The sequence below is a fragment of the Ipomoea nil genome, unplaced genomic scaffold (genome assembly GCF_001879475.1).
Source record: "Ipomoea nil cultivar Tokyo-kokei standard unplaced genomic scaffold, Asagao_1.1 scaffold3314, whole genome shotgun sequence".
Classification (NCBI taxonomy): domain Eukaryota; kingdom Viridiplantae; phylum Streptophyta; class Magnoliopsida; order Solanales; family Convolvulaceae; genus Ipomoea; species Ipomoea nil.
This window is the reverse complement of record NW_017619742.1, coordinates 787,619-808,564: the sequence shown is the minus strand read 5'-3', so window position 1 is coordinate 808,564 and position 20,946 is coordinate 787,619. Positions and strand designations below refer to the sequence as shown.

Here is a 20,946-nt window from a genome sequence, read left to right as displayed (position 1 = left end):
TTTTTATTGTGTTCTTTCAGGTGATGTCTAGACGAGTGCGCAGTCTAGTACCCGATAGCATATCTCCTTCCGTTTGTTTTATGGCCTGTGTGCCGATCTAGTTGTAGACTTGTGACATTTGGGATAGTTGTGAACCATGCAGATTTTTTCGTAGCGTTCATCTTTGTTGGTGAACGTGGCATAACACCCCATGACTTGGATTTATGTTTATCCAGTTATCTTTTAATCTTCCGCTGTGCTAGTTGTTTAGTTGTGTTATCTGCATGTGTTAAGGCTTTTTATAGCATGTGTTTTTAAGGGGTGTTACAGTTGGTATTAGAGCCTAGGTTTGAGCCTAGAAAGAGTTAAGTCTAGACTTTCTAAGTGGCTAAGTGTGGTTTGAGACCCTTAAGCGACCTTAAGAATCTAAGTGCTAGGCTTAGGACTCTAGGTTGCGCGATGAGCTGAGTGTTGCTTTCTGTTCTTTGCTTGTTTGCTATCTTTTGGTAATCGTGTTGTTGTTGTAGAACTTTCCTCGTCCCCGAGCACGCACCCCGGAGACCCCGACCAACGAGCAGCTCGCTCAGAATCTCCACCAGCTGACTCAGACCATGCAGACGCTCAGTGAATCTTTGTTGAACAACAATCACGCTGTGCCGCCTCCTCCACCTGCTGGGCACCGTGATATAGGTCGTTTCGTGTCGGGACATAGGCCGCCAACCTTCGCTGGTGAGGAAGACTCGGTAGTCTTGGAAGAGTGGCTAAGGGTGTTCGACAAGATCTTTACCGTTGTGGGTTGCCCCGAAGAGAGGAGAGTGGAGTTGGCAACGTTTTACTTTTGCTATGAAGCGGATTTGTGGTGGGTCCATGAAGGTCCGACTTTTCTTGAAGAACCCGAGTTCGATTGGTCCGCGCTCAAGGACAGAATGCGCGAGAGGTTCTACCAGCACATGTGCGAGCCGCCATGTATGAAGAGTTTCTCCACCTGCAGCAAGGATATATATCTGTGGTTGAATACCACAATAGGTTCTTGGAGTTGGCACATTTCGCGAGGATGCTTGTGCCTACAGAACTCGCTAAAGTCGAGAAATTCGTGGTCGGTTTGAACTACGAGGCGCGAAAAGCTTTGACTGTGAGTAGGCCAAGTTCTCTTAAGGACGCTTACGTGTGTGCTGCTGATCTGTATCGCGTGCAGCAGCTTCAGAGACGATCGTACGAGCAAGCTATGAAGAGGACTGAAGGCGGAGGTTCTTCTACCTTTAAGAAGCCACGACCGAGTTTTCAGGCTAAGAACGTGTCATCTTCTTCTCAAGGACCTAAAAGGATGGAGCAAGGGGATCAAGCTAAGTTGTTTCCGTGCCGAAGATGTGGGAAGGTGCACGCGGGCCAAGACTGTCATGGCCAGGCGTTTAAGTGCTTTCGTTGCGGGGATCGTGGTCACAAAGTCGCGAGTGTCCCCAGCTAGCAAGTCAGAGAGCGTTGCCGCCACCCCCGGGAGCCGGAGGAGCATCGGGAGGTAGTTCGAGTCGCGGAGCAGTTGGAGCTAGGCCACCTGGGAGGGTCTTCGTGATGGCGCGTTCACAGGCTGAGTCGGAGGGCTTGATGGAGGAAGAGTTGGCAGGTAACCCTTTTCCCTAGCCTATCCTTGTTTTTCGCGAGCATCGTGTTCTTTGTTGTCTTGAGTGTTATCTTGTGTTTCGTAGTTGTCTATTTGAGTTACGTGGCGATCCTTGGCATATTTTTCTTAAGTAGTTATTCTTTCGAAGCTTAGTGTAATTTCTTCTTGCTAAGTGACTTCCTTAGTTTGGCATATAAGTTTCGTTGTGAAGTTAGCTATCCATCTTTGGAATGAATTGTGCTTGGGTCAATTCTACAATCCTTATACCTAGTTGTTCTTACAACAATTCCTTTGTAAACTCCATAAATTTTCCCAAGTATTCTTTGAATTTGGAGATAGCCAATTCATACCAAAAATCCTTTCTTGTGTAGCTTAAAAGTCAAGCCAAAATTTTTAATTGTAACCCTTGAGTTGCGAACCTAAGCATATTCTTTGTCAACCCAACTTCTAAACCACTTGAGCTAATTATCTTTCTTAAAACTTATCCAATTTTAATTCCATCTAAACCATAAATTCTCACTTTACCCAAAATCCCCAAATTAAATCACCTTTTTCCCCGATTTCTCTCAAATCCCTAAAATTCCAATTTCTCTTCTTCTTACCTTCTCCCCACCCGTGAGTAGCCGAAACCCCACCCCCTACCCGTAGCTTCACCTGCAACCCGCCACCACCACCTGCCCATTGCCACACCTTCGTCGTGCCACCGCCACACCGTCGACGCACCACCGGAGCTTCGTCGTGACGCCTGCTGTGTCGCCGGGAAGCCGAACGAGAGAGAGAACAGCGAGAGAGTGAGAGAGAATCATGAAAAAGAAGAGGAAAGTTGTGGGAACCTTTTGTTGAGCTTTGGGTCATCTCCTACCATGCCTAGAAGATCAAGTTTGGCTAGGAAAGCGGAATGGGTCGATACCCACTATCTTGTTCTTGAAGGTAAAGCTTTTGAACCGGAATCTTTTCCTTATTCCTTGTTGGATATGCTTAGATTCCAGGGTTTGTTGGATAGGTTTCTCGCCATAAGGGCCGAGACTTACCCGAGTTTGGTTAAGGAGTTTTACCGTCACATGGTTGTGAGAAAAGAGGGTGAGAAGCTTGAGATCATTTCCAAAGTGAGAGGTGTGAGGTTGGTGCTTTCTGAAAAGAGGCTGGCTCAGCTTTTGAGTTTGACTGCTTCCGGAGTGGCTCATTATAGTGGTCATTCTTAGATTAGTATGGATACCATGGGGTACCGGGACTACTTGAGCTACTTGTTGGGTCGTACGAGTGGTTTCACTCAAGCTTCGAGGCCGGAGAAGAAGTGGTTGACTGTGGAGCAAAGGATTTTGGTGATGTTGGTGTCGAACTGTTTGTTGCCTAACAACAACAAGAGCAAGTTGTTGGGGAAGTTGGAGTGCACTTTTGCCTTTTGTCTCAAGAATATAGTTAAGTTCAACTTGCCTGCTTTGATGTTGCAACACATGGTGTTCTGTCGAGATCACAATCGGAAAAGCCTACCGTACGGGATGGTGTTGAGTTGGATCTTGGTTAGGAAGGGTGTCAGTGTGGATGGTTGCCTTCCGAAGGCCGTGGGAAAGCTAGTGTTGGATGCCACCAACCTTCGGAGTTGTAATCTGTTTCAGCTTGATGATGGTGAGTACATCACGCTTGAAGAAGTGGCAAGAAAAGCACCCGAAGAAAGGGCAGAGTTGGCAACCGAGCTTGGAATCCATGCCGGGAAGTTGAGCCTCGCTGTTCAGAGCTTGGGAGGTGATGAGGGAGCCGAAGATGAAGCCGACCGTGAGGATGAGGTGGGAGCTCCAGAAGCCGTTGAAGCTGAAGAAAGTGACTCGGAGAGTGAAGAGAACCGACGAAAAAGAGAAGCTCGCACCAAGAGGGAGCACGACTCCATGTCGCACGAAGAGCGTGTTGTCGCCTTGCTTCGTCAACAAAACCGCATGATCGAGGAGGGTCTCGCCTACATGAAGACGTAGTTCGTCGCGGTGCACCACAGGCTAGACCAGATCGAAGCCAGCTCGAGTCATAGAGGGGAAGACGAGGACGAGTCCAAGGAGTCGGAGAGCGAGTCCTTCTAGTGTGCAGCTGTGGCTACCTTGTTCGCCTTTTTCTTAGTAGTTGTATCTCCCTAGCCGTTGTTGCCGTTGTTGGTTGTTTGTTGTTGCTTTCGCGCTTGTTTTTGCTTGTTGCCTTGTGGCTTAGTTAGCTTAGTAGTAGTAGTGGGTGTCTTGTGTTGGTTGTCTTGTTCTTGTGGCTGGTTAGAAGTTGGTGTTGTGTTAAGATAGAGTTCGTGATGCTCAATCCATCCATTTGTTAAACTCTTGCCAATCCTTGATTGATATACCATCTTTTTTGTTTGAAATTCTTGTGAAATCTTTTGAGTTTTGACCAAAAGAATTCGTTCTTGAACCTCTTGTCACAATGTTGTTTCCTATCACCGTTGCTTTTAATTCGTCGTACCCAAGCTTCGGGGACGAAGCTTCTTTGAAGGGGGAGAGGATGTGACACCCCAAAATCCAAATTCAATTAATGGATTAATTGAGTAATTAATCCTATTTCAATTGGTGAATGGATTCCTAAAATCCTGAAAATTCAATACTTGGGGACTAGTAATTGACTAGTCAACCCCAAAGTCAAGTTGTACCTTGAGCTTTGTAAGGAGTTCCCTTGTTCCTTACACTTCCTAATGTTAGTAAGGGCATTCTTAACCTTTCACATCGTGTTAGTATTATAACCTAACCTAGTAAACATCTTCATTCTATCCCTTACATTTTCTAAAAACCTAGCTCTACCTTCTCTCTAAAAAGGTGAGTAGCTTTTCTTCCAAGCCAAGTTGGGACCTTGCCAAGACTTCAACAGTTGCTTCGAAGATTCAACCTTTCTTATAATTGGGCATCTAGGAGGGTAAGATTTAAGTTCATCTTGTGTTTTTAGTTTCATCTTAGGTGTCTTTTCTTAAAGGTACGATCTTTATGATCTTTTGGTTTGTTCTTGAAGTGGGTTTGGAAGGTGAGCCTTGAGAAGAGCTTATTAAGGTGTAAAGTGAAGTATTTTAGTCTACAAGAGGTAACCCATGCTCTACAAAATCTATTTTGCTTACCTATATGTGATTTCTTGGATTCTACTTGTGTTTTGCTATGAAATGAGAGTATTTATGCATTGTCTTGTGAAAATGCATATCTAGAGCTTGTGTTTATGGTTCATTTGTGCCATTGCTTGGCATTTCCTATGATTCAAGTCATTTTGTTGTATTGGGTGAGATTTGACATGTCTTAGACTTGAATTTGAGTTTTGAGGTGAAAATTCGCGATGTGCTTTGTTGTGGTACAGGTTGTACCCGCGGGCGGAACGGCAGGTAGGGGTCCAACCCGCCGCCCACCCGCGGAGTACACTTCTTGGGCGGCCTGTACCCGCGGGCAGAACCGCGGGTAGAGGCCTACCCGCGGGTACATGATGTGGTGATGGTGGGTTTTTGTTCTCCGTGATTCTTTTGACTCGGTATTTGGTCTTTTGACTTCCCGATGTTCTTTTGTGTGTCTTCTTGATGTTTCGTATGTCTAGAACTATATGGTAGGTATACATGTAGGACTTTGGTGTCTTGAATCGTGCTAAGTGTTCAACATTGTATTTCGTTGAACCGTGATGAGTCTTGTGTGTTCTTCGAAACTATCTTTGGTTTACCCGTTTGATAAGCATGCTAGTTTAGTGTCTAAATGCTAGTGTGTGTGTGTGTTGCTTGTACCTTCCGATTGGTTGATGATAACTTGTGTTATTCATCGTTGTTGTTGTTGGGCTGTGACCCATTCCTTGATTAAATATGTTTCATACCTTCGTTGTGATCCGTTGATTGATTCCTGTTGAGGTGTGATGCGTGTGTGGCTTTACCTGGATTGCACGATTAGTGGTATGGGACACTAGTCACCAAGGTATTGCAGCAGTCCTCGTGGTGGTCGTGACGTGATTATGGAGTTGTGACCTGTGTGTCAGGTTCACGTATTTCTTGGGAAGGCGTGTGTCGCCGTGTGTGTGTGTGCGGTACCTTGTGTACTATTAAATTGGTGGTCTTGTTGGTGGTTTGTTGGTGGGGGACGACGGTCCCAGGAGGGAAAAGGTTGGACTAAGAAGTACAGGGGTCCTGGAGGTAATGGTTGGAAGGAAGATACAAGGTTGGGGGTAGCCATAAGGTTGGAACAGGGCATAAGAAAGGCATATCAACTCGTGATGGGTGATGTCACGAGGGCTCGTGTAACCGTTGTTGTGAGTTCTTCTCTTGTGACGTGTGTAGTCACAAAGGCATGTCTTGCCTTGGCAAGTGTTGCCGTTGTGTGAGTCTTATTCCTTTGCATTGTGCTTGTCGGGTTTTGATCTATTGTGTGATGATAGATCATGCATTGACTCTTCTTGTGAGTCATGTTGTTCTAGCGGTTTTGGGATGCGTTCACGTGTTATTGTTGAGAGTGTTGAGTATTATGTTGGCTTTTACTCTTGGTTTTGCACTTATATATATGTATTCCGTTTCGAAAATGGTTTTACAACTTATACCTTACTTATGTATGTTATTTCACATGTATTGGTGGGTTACCAGCGTTATTCGCTGACCGGACGTCGTCCCATGTTTTTATTGTGTTCTTTTATGTGATGTCTAGATGAGTACGCAGTCTAGTACCCGATAGCATAGCTCCTTCCGTTTGGGATAGTTGTGAACCATGCATATTTTGCCGTAGCGTTCATCTTTGTTGGTGAACGTGGCATAACACCCCATGACTTGTATTTATGTTTATCCAGTTATCTTTTAATCTTCCGCTGTGCTAGTTGTTTAGTTATGTTATCTGCATGTGTTAAGGCTTTTTATAGCATGTGTTTTTAGGGGGTGTTACACAAGGAGATAATACTCTCCGAAGGCCTCTTGGGCAAACTCTTAAAACTGACCACCACGGGTGTGTCAGATTATGACTGGAAAGGATGGATCGGTACCCAAAGCACGGGGTATAAAGATTACGTCGGGGTACCTACTAGGAAAGGAAGAAGGCTTCACCTCGGCCACCCGGCCAAACAGGAAATCGATAACCGCTGAACAAAAGATACTAGTCATGATTGTGACTGATAGCTTGTTGCCTACAAACAACAAGAGCAAAGATGTGGGAAGCCTAGTGTGCACCTTTGCCTACTTCCTAAAACACAAAATCAAGTTCAACCTAGCGACCCTTATGTTGAAACACATGGAGTTTTGCAAGACTAGTAACCGGCTTAGTCTACCTTACGGGATGATCCTAAGTTGGATCATGGAGAAGAAGGGAGTGGACCTAAGCCACACAGAGATCAAACCCGTAAGCGGTATGATCCTAAGTTGGATCATGGAGAAGAAGAGAGTGGACCTAAGCCACACGGAGATCAAACCCGTAAGCGGTATGATTTTCAATGCCCAGAATCTCCGCCGCAACGACATCTACACTACTACAGAATTCACATTTAACGTCAGTATTTTAACGTCGGTTATTTATATAACCGATGTTAAAAGTTAATTAAATATATAAAATTAATTAAAAACATTTAACGTCGGCTAATAGATAATAGCCGACGTTATAAGTAAAAAATAAAAAAAATAAAAATGGTAAACATACAACGTCGGCTATATAAATAGTCAATGTCGTAAGTAATTAATTTTTATTTTTAATTTATATAATTAATCTACAACATCGGCTGTTTGCACCGCCGATGTTGTATAATTTTAATATTTTTTTTTAAAATTATACAACGTCGGCTAATATTCTATTAGCCGACGTTGTAGGTTGTTCAAAAAAAAAAAACTTTTTAATTTAATCTCCGTTCATCACAGCAAAAAGTTATTCACACTCCCACCAACGTCGTCCTCTTCTCACCACAGCACAGCGCAGCCACCACCGCACCCCTTCCCACCGCCGCACAGCACAGCCACCTCTGCCCCCGACGCCGTCCTCTTCTTCTCACCACAGCACAGCCACCGCACAGCACACCTTCCTGCCGCCGCGCCGCCGCACCGCCGCACCGCCGCACCAAAGGTAAATCTCAGATCTGTCCTTGCTTTTGTTTTGTTTTGTTTTTTTTTTTTTTGTTTTTTTTTTATTATTTCTTAAAATAAATCTCAGATCTGATCTGAGTACGTAGGTCCGTACCTGAGATGATGTTGTGGGTTGTAATGAGTAAAATTAGATATTAGTGCAGCAATTTCCCATGGCCTTCAAAGATCAACCGATTTGTTCTTTTAGCCATTCTGGTTAGTACTGTACATTCTTGCGTAACTCATTACGATAAGCTCCTTTCGAATTTTAGGATAATATTCCTATTGCTAGTTGTTTCTTTAGATGTTCTAGTTTGTGGCTGATTTTTGAGACTTGAATCCAGTGTTGAATTTGGACATGGCTCTGCCATTCTGGATTATTGGATATTATGTATTGCTTTCTGTTATGGTGCTTGTAGAATGTTTTATATAACGCTTGATGGGTACATTTCTTTTGGATTCTTACACTCTGCTTTTTTCATAGCACATGCTCTTGTATATTCTTGTTTCATTGTTTTGGCAAAGAAATTGCTCTTAATTTATCTACAGGGAGTCGGACAAATATTTAAAGGTTGATTTCAAAATGGTTGGCAAAGAAATTGCTCTTAGTTTTTCATTTTTTCACATTACTTCTCAGCTTCTAGAGTCATTCTTCTGATTCTTTCTTCTTATTTACTTGTAGAAGTGGAGTCACAATACACTGGTGCCAGGATCGAGGGAGATGTTGTAACTTTAGATTTTGTGAAGAAAATGATGGAGGACTTCAAAAGCCAAAAGAACTTACATAGAAGGTGTTAATCGTGTTATTATTATTATTATTATTATTATTATTATTATTATTATTATTATTATTATTTTATATAGTTCTCTGTTCTTTAAATTTAAAATCATTCTATATTTTCCCATCTAAAATCTTGGATTTTATTTGGTAGATATGCATACCAAATTGTGCTGCAAGCATTGCCCTCACTTATTGACATCAATGTTCCTGAGGGGAAGCATTTCACTGTATGTGGTGATGTACACGGTTAGGTAATAAAATGAATATGGATTGGTGCACTTGTTTGTCACAATACTTACCATCTTCATGCTCATCTTCCCATTAGGTTGCATTCTTCACTTCTGTCCTTTCTCTCATATTTGGCCTCTACCTTTGGCTAACTGACATGCATAGAATATTGCATGTGCACATGCATATAACCTCTGCCGAATCCTTAACAGCAAACATGAATAAAGGAACTTTTATTTGTATTCATGCACCATGACAGTATGATTTATAGTTTGTGACTACATCTTTAGTTTTGAAAAGCTAATATCTTTGTAGGCAATACTAACTTGAAATGAATGTGTGCTTAAAGAGGTAGGAAAGAAATAAAGTAATATACTGATATAGTTGATGAGAGGGCTTATAAACATCAGGAGTTACACAAATTAATAAATATAGTCTTATTTGTTTAGAGTTCTAATTTGAAAATCATCTCTGGGTATAAAGCATTTGGGTGGTAGCTTATTTATTGATTTATGTTTGAGTCTGTTCATTCGGGAAGAGGGGGAGGGGCAACCCTGCTGTTTGACCCTACATGGCTGATTATTTGGGTGAATTTTTGTCATGGGTTGCAGTTCTGTGACCCCTTTAAAATATTTTTGACGTCAATGGTCTTCCACCTGTCATTAACCCATATCTCTTCTATATGGTGACTTTGTTGGTAGGGGATCTTCCTCTGTGTTGCTGATTTCTCTCTTATTTTTATCATGGAATTTGCAGTTCTATCATTGTTCTGGCAAAGAACTTGTATTCTTTTTGCAGTCAGATGATGATTGTTGTAATTCGTGTGAAGAAGTTCGTGAAGCATACAGAAAAAGAGGCTGGGCGATCAGAAACCCAGATTTAATAGATTAGGTTGGATTGATTGTGCAAAGGCTTTCCCATTAGCTCATTATATTGATCCTCTAGAATGCCATGGCTAAGTTAGCCACATGTTACTGTTTTTTTTTAAAAAATAATTATTATCTACATTAGCAATTGAAGAAGAAAAAGAAAAACGTATGTAGTAATATTAAAGTTTCTGGTTATCGTTTCTCTTGTACTGACTCCATGATTGTATTCAGGAGTTTAGAACGTATTAAAGGGAATATAAGCTCAATGTGGGAACATGCGGAACTTCTTAGTTCTGTAAGAGATGATATTAGTGAATACAAGGTGAGTAATCTCGAGTTTTAAGTTTTCTAATTGATGCAAGTGTTTTGTCTTATTAATCTATGATTTTTATTTAAGCAGGCAGGGAGCATGTCTCCAAGAAATCAGTTATTACGTGAGAGAGCTGCCATACATGGAAGTATTTCTCATGTAAGACTAATTGTTAGTTCATTATATTGTTGTTGCGGTGTTCATTTTCTTTATGCTTAGTTTCTTATACTGATTTTGATTAATTAAAGGCTATTTTGGAGATTGGTGGCGTACACTGCTTAATTCTGTTGTTATCTTAGGCTTGCATACATAGAAATGTGGGGAAACTCAATGTGATTTGGGAAATTATGATCTTAGCCTTTGAAGTTAAAGTAGACTGAGAAGCTGATGCCACATGTTAATATGCTACTTTCTTCATTGAAGGAATTTGAACTACTCATATAGACATTGGGCATAACTGCATAAGTATATCAGAATTCTTTTGCTAGCTTCATTGCTGTTATTTGTCATCATCTTCCTAGCAACAAAGGCAATTATATGTAAATGGAATTTCTTCTATTAGCAAGTGTAGGTGAAAAGAAGGCAAAAACTAATTGCCTTTCCAGCAATTGAAACTGTTCTAACAGTAATCCATTGCTACAGTTCCCTGGCTGTGGGCATAATTTTTTTTTATTTTTTTAATAACATAACACGTCGGTTTTTAAATAAAAACCGACGTGTTATGTTAATTTTTTAAAAAATTAAATACAAAAAACGTCGGTTATTTTGTAATAACCGACGCTAAAAGTTGTATTAATTAAATAAAAAAAATATACAACGTCGGTTTTTATTTAGCCGACGTTGTATGTTTACTATACAACATCGCTTTTTAGCCGACGTTAAAGGCCCTAAATAGCCGAAGTTAAAGGCCTGCTGTGTAGTAGCGCTACTACACCAGAGATGGACAATACATCACCCTCGAGGAGGTTTGTCTTAAACCCGAAGAAGAACGGAGAGAATTGGTAGATCAACTAGACATCTCCAACAAGAAGCTAAGACGGGCAATGCAAGAGTGTGGAGGACAAGGGGAACAGGAAGAAAGAGAGGAGGACAGTGAACCTAACCCGCCAGCACCCACACAAGAAAGGGAAAATCCGGAACGCCAAGATAGAGAGTCCATCAACGAACGCATCCTCATGCAGCTCACCCGTCAAAACCAAATCATGGATGAAGGGTTATCATCCCTAATCCACGCGACACGGGCATTAAATCAAAGGGTGGCAACAATCGAGGCCATATTGGGCACACGCGGGGCATCTAGCTCAAGATCAGGAAACCAAGGTAGACCCAAAAACCCTCTCAAGCACCACCTCACCAAAGTTCTACTTTACCCCAGCAACAACGACACGTGGAGCCACATCTCCTAACCAGGAAGCGAAAATACGTGACGTCCAGGGGTGAAAGAATGAAACCACGCACCGGCTTCGGGGACGAAGCCTCTTGTAAGGGGAGAGGGTGTAACACCCCGTGTTACGGCCTCTAACCCAAACTAATTATTTAATTACTTACCCTAAAAAGAGAATTAAATTCCATTAATTAACCAAGAAGGGTCCCGGGACCAATATATTGAAGAAGAGTCAGTGGGGGGTAGGGGGACCCGCCACCTACCACTGCCCGAATTGACGTTGCCGGCAGCGGGCAGACGACTGCCCTCCAGGCACCCGCTGCCCGGAGGCTCGTCGCCGGCGGGTGGTCCTCCACCCGCTGGATTTTCCCCCACCTTGGGGTGTTGGTTTCCCCGTTTGACGTTCCCCTGCCCCATGGTGTCCCGTCGGACTCCGTTTATCGTGCCTAAGTCTAGTATGATGTTTCGGGTGCCATTCGAAGGAAAAAGAGTCTTGTGTGTTGCATGCTAGTTAAATTGGTACCCCATTGGCCTAGGTAAAAGATGCATGAACCCTTAAGGGCATTTCTTACTATGTGGATGACCACACATAAGTTTCTTTATATGTTTTCTCCCCCCTCCCAATGTGTTAATATGAATTGCATGTGCTTGCTACGTGATATATGTGCATGACTTCCCCAATATTGGCTGCGGTCAAATTGGACTTACATAGGCTGCAGTCCACCGACTGAGCTCGTCAGCGGTGTGTAGGGCTGCAGTTGTAACACCCCGTGTTACGACCCCTAAAACCAATTAATCATTTAATCATTTACCCAAAAGAAAGAATTAAATTAGAGTAATTAATTAGGAAAAAAGGTCCACCATAGTCCGTGGGCCCTCACCTCCAAAATCCAACCCCTAGTCCAAAAAGGAATAGAATTAGCAAGCCTATAGTATTTGGACCCTAATTGGGTCTCTTAGGTATATAAATAGGGGACATAGGGGGCACCTAGAACCCACACACAATAATCTCTCACCACACAAGAAGTTCCAAGAATTCCCTTAGGAGAAATCAAGAAAGGAGAAAGCTTAGAGAAAGACCCTTCATAGCCCAGGAAATTAATTAAGGCTAAGAGGTAACCCATGTCTCAACAAAACCTATTTTCTTAGCTATGATCTCCCTCTTAGACATCCCTCTATATTCTTGTGTCTTGATGAATCGTTATGATGTTGATGATGTGATCTTGATAAGTAGTGATATGATTTTATGTGCGATCTTGATGATCTTGATGATGATAGGGGATTCTTGATGATTATGTGTTATTCTTGATGAGTCTTAATGTTTCTTGATATTAAAAGATGAGTTATGTTCTTGATGATTTAAATATGATTAGAGCCCTAGGATGTATCGTGAAATTCGTATTGTGATATTCTTGATATATTGGATGGGAATTTGCATGCTCGGGTGTTGTTGTTGGTTTAGAAATTATGATAGGATACGTGCCATATGATTCTTGCTTTTGATCCGTTAACTGTCTACGTGGTATCGTCAATTGCGCTTAAAGGTGTCTAAGCATGGTTTCGGGTTCCACAAAGGATTCCGGGGCGTTCATTGTGAAAAAGAGTCAGTGGGGGGTAGGTAGGGGTAGGGGACCCGCCACCTACCCGCGGCCAGAAATAACGCCGCCGGCAGCGGGCAGCCGGCGGGCAGGCGACTGCCCGCCGGGCACCCGCTGCCCGGAGACTCGTCGCCGGCGGGTGACCCTTCACCCACCGGCTACCCGCTGGAATCTATTCCACCTCGGGACTCCAGCTTCCCCGTTTGATGTTCTCTTGATCCTCGTAGTGTCCCAACGGACTCCGTCTATCGTGCCTAAAGTCTAGTTTGATATTTTGGGTACAATTCGTAGGATAAACGAGTCTTATATATATATATATATATATATATATATATATATATATATATATGTTGCATGCTAGTGGAATTGGTATCCCGTTGGCCTAGGTGAAAGAAGTATGAACCCCTTAGGATTATTCATAGTATGTGGATGACCATGCATAGGTTTCGTTATACGTTTTCTCCCCCTTCCCAATGTGTCAATGTGGGTTGCATGTGCTTGCTATGTGTTATGTGTGCATGATACCCCAATTTGGTTGCGATCAAATTGGTTATACCTGGGCTGCGGTTCAGAAGCTGGCTACGGTCAGATTTACACTCTCGGGCTGCGGTCCACTGTTTGGTTGCAATCAAACGTTTTACATGAGCTGCGGTTCATATTCCTGGCTGTGGTCAGATGATCACTCTTGGGCTGCGGTCCACTGTTTGGTTGCGATCAAACATTATGATGAGCTGCGGTTCATCGGTCGGTTGCGATCGACCCCTTCGTGTTGCGATACGAGGCAGGGTGCTGCGGGGCCATGTCAGAGCTATATGCGCTGACCCTCATGTATGGGCATGCGATTGGTCCTGTGGCGCCATCAAAGTGTGCTTGTGTGATGAGATACGAATTGAATGAGGATATGGATGATATGAAGTGAAATTGTGACCATAGGATACATGCTAGTATCTGTATATGCTTGGTTATAACTGTTGGCTGTGCTTATCCCTATCTGTCGAGTCTATTCCCGGTTTTAAAAGCTAGAGTTTCCTAGGATATATCTTCATGCTTCAAAATGGTTTTTCCTATATCTATATATATCTATATGTATTGTATTTCAACGCGTTGGAGTGGGTTACCAGCATCTCTCGCTGAACAGATATATTTGGCTTTCAGGCACAGATGAGTAGACACTGGAGCGCGCTAGAGATCCGGAGCGTAGAGTAGATAGTTTGCCCTTTCGGTCTGCTCGCCATGCTTATGTATTGATATTATTGAGGATTTTAGTTAGTAAGCCTGTGCACCTGAGCTCTCTAGCCCAAGTGTGGCATAACACCCCGTACTCTTATGTTATGTTTTGGGATCTAATGAGAATTTACCTTTATTATATAAACTTTAAAAGTTTCAAAATTTCGGGGTGTTACAGCAGTCCACAAAGAGGATCATAGTCCACCGACTGAGCTCGTCAGCGGTGTGTAGGGCTATGGTCCGCCGCTGAGCTCGTCAGCGGTCTCACAAGACTGCGATCCACCAACTGAGCTCGTCAGTGGTGTGTAGGGTCGCAGTCCAAAAAGAGAGTCACAGTTTACCGACTGAGCTCGTCAGCGGTGTGTAGGGCTGTGATCCGCCGTTGAGCTCGTCAACGGTCTAATCGGTTGGCTACGGTCAATCCCTTCATGCTACGGTATGAGGCAGGGTGTTGCGGGGCCGTGTTAGCGCTATATGCGCTAACCCTCATGTATGGGCATGCGATTGGTCCTGTGGCGCCACCAAAGTGTGCTTATATGATAAAGATGATTTATTTAAAGATGACTTGAATGGCGTGAAGTTAACCTGTGACCTTAAGATGTATAATGATATCTTTGTATGCTTGATTATAACTGTTGAATGTGCTGATCCCTATCTGTTGAGTCTGTTCTCGGTTTTAAAGCTAGAGTCTCCTAAGTATATATCTTCATGCTTCAAAATGGTTTTCCTATATCTAGATATATATACATACCTATATTGTATTTTAATGTGTTGGAGTGGGTTACTAGCATTATTCACTGAACAGATATATTTGGCTTTCAGGCACAGATGATTAGCCACCGGAGCGCGCTAGAGGACCTCGGTTTAGATAGATTAGTCTTTCCTTTCGGCCTGCATGCCTTGATGATGTAGTGACATTGTTTGAGGATAATTAGTTAATGTAGCTTGTGCATCTGAGTTCTCCAGCTCAGATGTGGCATAACACCCTAGACCCTTATGTTCATGAAAATCTATTTGAAATTTATTAATAGAATTGCTTTCATATTATAAGGTTGAAAACTTCTAAAAATTTCGGGGTGTTACAGCGGGGCTCCTCATGAGCCGCCCCTCTAGGCTACTACAAAGCCGGGCCTAGGTAACGGCCCTCTCTCCCGGCTCTAGCCGGCGACCCCCTTGATGGGCCGCGGCTAGGGCCGTTACTCTGGTCTGGTGCACACACAGTGTGCACCAGATAAATCATTTCTTTTGCAAAACACATTTCAAGCATGTCCAAAACATTCAAAACATTATCAACACTTCAAAGACAAATACTAGATCACTTCCAAGCTCAAATACAACCAAAATCCACCATTTTTACTTATTTCTACTCAAAAAAGGCTTCACAAAGCCAAAAATCAAAGAGGGAGTCCATGGGGTTATACCTTTGTAGATTCCTCCTAATTGTTGGGATTCCACCTTCTTCCCAAGCTAGTTAAACCCTCCTTCACCCCCTAAACAAACTATATAACAACCTTAAGACTAAGTTCTCGAAGATGGAAGTTAAGAAGGAAAGCTAGAAGAAATGGAATGCTAAGATGAGCTATGAACTTACTATGTTTTTCTTGGATGTCTTGTAGAGCTTTTGGGGAGGAATACAAGGTTGGGAATCAAGAGGCAAAGTCTGATTGTGTTCTATTATATAGGGGCACTAAACCCTAGGAGAATCCACAATGATTGGTTGATGGTAAAAATGGCAAAAGGTTGGCTAAATGATGCATCAGGCTAAGTCTTTGGGAGATTGTGGTTCACCTAGCAACATGAACCCAAGGGCTAAAATTGCTATTTTAAATACTTTGGGGTTGAAAAGGAATTTTTTCAAAAAGTTTTCTAAATGAACACTTGTTTAAAGCTTCTCAGAATTCTCTCGGTCTCACTCAGATTGGTTTCTCAATTTAAAACTTGGTACGCGAAGTACCAGAAAATTTAGGATTTTGGAATAAAAATAAGTTTTGGTGTCGAATTAATTTAAAATGGGTCAAAATAATTTATTCAAACACCAATTGATCGCAAAAAATTTTAATGGAATGAAAATGGCTATTTTGGAATTTCTTAAAATTAGATTTATAAAATAAAATTTTGAGTTGTTACAAGTTAGGCATTGGGTCACCAATTGTATGTCGATGAGCGAACCAGTCGCTTAGTGCCGGTGTAGGACAACCAATAAAGCTGACCAACTAGTGCAGTCGGCCAACTAATTCCCCCAGTGAGTGGTAAGCCGCAAAAAACGGTCGACCGCGGAAGTAAAAAAAAAAAAAAAGTCATAAAACCAATAGATTGCATTAGCGGTTTGTAAAAAAGATGTTTGGTAAAATTAGCTTTTTACTATTAGAGGTTAAATGTAAAAAGACATGTTGTTGTTGTTGTTGTTGTAATATAAAATTTATAAATAAAAATAAATAAATAAAAGACATAACAGATGTGGAATCAACTTTGATCCAATATCGTTAGTGAATGAAGATGAGCTCTAAGAGCTCCTCTATATAAGAGTAGCATTGCTCCCTTACTAACTTACGAAACGACTTGCTTGCCCATCACTGTTGGGCAAGCTTGATAGCTAAAAAAACTCCTTCAATTAAGGAACCTTTAATGACTTCAGTTCTAAGTTTTTTTTTTTTTTTTTTTTAAAATTTAAATATAATAAAGTGTGTTTTGGAAAAATGTTATTCTTTCTCAAAATGCCAAATTGAAAGCTGCAAAATGTATCAGTTCAGTTTTCAATGGTTTGGAACAAACCGTTGCTCCAAACGGCTGAACAACCAAACAACTTTTTTGACATTTTGTCTCTAGTCAAAATGTTAAAATGGCGGATCTGTCAAATAAATAAATAAAAAAATATATAGTTGGAATTATTAATAATTTTTAATAATAATTTTTTTTTAAATAAAAAAAAATAAATAAATTTTAAAAAAATAAATTTGTTGTAAATAATTTTTTTTTTAAAAAAAACTTGATTAAAAATTATTAAAAATGTCAACTCCGCTGCTACGTAAGCAGGTAACCCACTAAAATTGATGATAAACTGCTATCATATGAAATTGCATACATTTGGAGTGTTCAGTGGCCTAATTTCACTTTTTTTTTTCATTCAATGGCCTAATTGCATAGTAAAATTGCATATGCAGTAGTTATGATAACCATTAAATAGATTGAGTACTTATTTTTTTATTTTTTTTATTTAAAAAAAAAAATTATGTCCTATTCATATTTAATTACAAATTGAATCTACAATTTTATTATTACAATTATTGATTAATTATTTATGACGGAAAAAAAGATATGATTTGACACGACAATTTATATCGTGCATCGAGGCGTGCAATCCCCCTGATGCAAAACGACGTCGTTTCAGTTTATTTTATTTTTATTTTTATTTTTTTTGAATTTTTGCTACCCTATGTTGGCGGTTAATTTTCTTTTTTTAAAAAATCTCATGTTCAAAAATGAACATAATTTTATACTAAGATACACATAATTGTATACATGAATGAACATAATTGTATAACAAAATACACATGTTTTTTTTTTTTTAAGATAATACACCTAATCTAACATAATACATAATACACATAAACTTTTAACATAATACACATAAATTTTCTGTTTCGGATGTACATAATTGTATTAAAAAAATGTACATAATTTTATAAACAAAAATACACATAATTGTATACCGTACCATAATGTACATAATCACGTCAACTACCTACATAACTTACCAAAACGACGTCGTTTTGGGAGGCGTAGGCCGCACAGTGATATATGCGCCATGGTGCAGGGTATAACGATTGCAAATTAACTAATATCTAATGGATTGGAACTACCAATGTCGTATACAAAGTGGTTTTCAATAATATATAATTCCAGTGATATTATGTTTTCTTTTTATGCGAGGATGACAAAATTGGTATATATCTACATAGAAATTATATCTTCCATATAAATACATTAGCAAATTTGCCACTTAATACAAATCATAAACACCTATATATAAAATCTCTAAATTTTCAGCACTAAAAGCGTACATCTACACATTTGTTATTAATTGAGAAAATACAACTCAATTCTTCAATTGCACTATATAATATTCGATATTATAATTTATATAATTATATATCTAATGGAATTAATTAACCCGGGGGTCCGTGTTAATTAATCCAATTAATGAATAAACATCTCCATGGAGAAAATATAAATGATAAAAGGATTGCAGGGAATCAATAAATAAGAAACAAATATGCAGGACACAAAGATATTTAACGTGGAAACCAATATGGTGAAAACCACGAGCCTTTTTGGGCTAAGCCAAGCCGAAATCCACTAATTTGTAGGTGTAGTACATGTACACAGGTATGTAGGCCATGGCCCTGAAATATATGGAAGAAGAAAGGAGAGTATATGTAGAAGAGAAGTTTAGTATTGAGACTGGCCTCCCCCTTTGTCTGCATCCCGGAATCTTTATATAATGTCATCAGTTGTAACTTCCCGTAGCCTTCCCTATTTTCTTGCCATGATGACCTCTTCTCTTTGACTAATTAATAATAATAATAATAATAATAATAATAATAATATGGCAGGCATACTATATTATTCCATCATGAGTCTCCCACTTTCTTAAGTGCAAGTATTTGTCAGTATAAGAAAGTAGAAACTGAGACTACATGTTTGTGCACGGGGCACCAAAGTTGTGACATTCCTTGCTCGGAGTGGGGAGATCATATGAAAGTTACGATTAGGTGCACGGAGCACCCATGAGCCATGATTAGGTGCACGGAGCACCCATGAGTCACGATTAGGCGCACGGAGCACCCATGAGTCACGATTAGGCGCACGGAGCATCCATGAGTCACGATTAGGCGCACGGAACACCCATGAGTCACGATTAGGCGCACGGAGCACCCATTAGTTCACGGAAGTCGTTCCCTGCATGCTAAATAACACATGATTAGTGGGTCATGCCACTAGTATTGATTTAAATACGAAATTAAAAATTGAAGATAGGTTCAAAAAATCTCTATCTTCCTTTAATTTATTGTGACCAACACCAAACTTATTCTTCGAAATTGTTGTTGTAAGAGGTAGCGCAGAGCTACCGTGAAATTTAAGAGGTAGCGCTGAGCTTACCGTAAAATTTCGGTGGTGGCAGCGCTGGGCTTGCCTCGCAATATAATTGGTAGCACAGGGCTTACCATATTACGTTATATAAGTGACAACAGCAATTTTCGAATAAATTGACATTGGTCACATTCACAATTCGACTAATAATAATAATAATAATAATAATAATAATAATACTTATCTTTAATAATATATAAATGAGAAGATGAATAGAGATCTGGTTGGATTCATCCTCCGGGGAGGAAGTTGCGCTGCGCATGCATGATCTGTTGTATCCCCAATCCACTAGTCTGCGTAAATTTCATCTAATCTTTTCAGGAAATTCGGATTTCTCTTCAACTTTAGAATCCATCGACTTCATGGCAGACGCCCAGATATTCCAAAAGGCTTCAACACAAATGTCTCCTTCTCAGAGAACCACCTACTGGACGCGTGAAGTTGATAACTCAGACAGCCTCGACATCTTAGCCTCCTTCCACGTGCTGCCAATCGCCGGAACCGCATCAACCGAGACAAAAACGTCAGCCGCGACTCCGCACTGGACATCGCCACACACCAGACATCGCCACCTCTGCACCACCTAGCCTCCACCGTCGGTTCTCTGATCAACGCTGCAGTGCTTGATTAAGGCGCACTTTGTCACCGTCGGCAAGAAGAGGCGGGCTGGCCGTACAAACGCTGCGTTATTGGACGCTTCTTTCCCGGTGGCTACTGCCACGGTGAGCTGGCTCCTTTCACGGTGACGATTCGCAGCTCTTGCTCGGCCTCCGATTCGGAAACCACCTCGGGAAACTTCTCCAGAAGCTCATCCGGTGAAGCTTTGGTTGCTGCTGCATTCACACTATCCATTTTTGCTTCAAGGTTCAAGATTTGAAAGAAACAGAGAGAGATGGAAGGACAAGGTATTTCTTCAGAAGTGTATTATTGCATGGATACTGGAGATAACGTACTGGATGGAATATGATTGAAAATGAAGTTTGCATACACAGGGAAAAGATGAATAATTTAAAGATGAATGTTATAAAAGTAGAGAGAGCACGCTTAAGCTTGTACAGCCGCTCTTAACAAGAGCACCATTGATGGAATTAATTAACCCGGGGGTCCGTGTTAATTAATCCAATTAATGAATAAACATCTCCATGGAGAAAATATAAATGATAAAAGGATTGCAGGGAATCAATAAATAAGAAACAAATATACAGGACACAAAGATATTTAACGTGGAAACCAATATGGTGAAAATCACGAGCCTTTTTGGGCTAAGCCAAGCCGAAATCCACTAATTTGTAGGTGTAATACATGTACACAGGTATGTAGGCCATGGCCCTAAAATATATGGAAGAAGAAAGGAGAGTATATGTAGAAGAGAAGTTTAGTATTGAGACTGGCCTCCCCCTTTGTTAGCATCCCAGAATCTTTATATAATGTCATCAGTAGTAACTTCCCGTAGCTTTCCCTATTTTCTTGCCATGATGACCTCTTCTCTTTGACTAATTAATATCATAATAATGATAATGATAATGATAATAATAATAATAATAATATGGCAGACATACTATATTATTCCATCAATATCGATTCAAATATTTTTAAAATATTATAACATATTCATTTAATGCATCGCAAATATGAAAATACTTAGTAAATTATAAAAAATATTATATAAAATAACAATAAAAATAATATTTATCAATTTCATTCTAAGATAGGATTGCCATAAAAAACATCCACCTCGCTCATAGTAATTACGTTAAACAAGAGAGCTGAGGG

The 20,946-nt window shown here is 40.6% G+C and overlaps 1 protein-coding gene and 1 long non-coding RNA gene across 2 annotated transcripts; both read left to right on the top strand.

Annotated features, from left to right (window-relative positions):
• The first annotated feature begins 1,033 nt into the window (after positions 1-1,033).
• On the top strand, positions 1,034-9,510 carry LOC109169369. The gene is made up of 5 exons (XM_019318251.1): positions 1,034-1,354; positions 7,425-7,626; positions 8,308-8,416; positions 8,558-8,657; positions 9,391-9,510. The coding sequence occupies exons 1-4, from the start codon at positions 1,034-1,036 to the stop codon at positions 8,655-8,657; spliced, it is 732 nt and encodes a 243-aa protein (XP_019173796.1). The 3' UTR covers positions 9,391-9,510.
• A 4-nt stretch (positions 9,511-9,514) lies between these two features.
• Positions 9,515-10,258, top strand: LOC109169502. Its single transcript, XR_002052235.1, has 3 exons — positions 9,515-9,525; positions 9,904-9,972; positions 10,237-10,258. It is a non-coding gene; the product is annotated as an uncharacterized LOC109169502 (long non-coding RNA).
• The last annotated feature ends 10,688 nt before the right edge of the window (positions 10,259-20,946 follow it).

Coding starts and splice junctions, on each gene's coding strand:
- LOC109169369 (XM_019318251.1), top strand. CDS start 1,034: ATGCTTGTGCCTACAGAACTCGCTAAAGTCGAGAAATTCGTGGTCGGT. Junction 1,355..7,424: donor CGTGCCGAAGATGTGGGAAG/GTGCACGCGGGC, acceptor CGTTCATCACAG/CAAAAAGTTATTCACACTCC. Junction 7,627..8,307: donor GCCGCACCGCCGCACCAAAG/GTAAATCTCAGA, acceptor ATTTACTTGTAG/AAGTGGAGTCACAATACACT.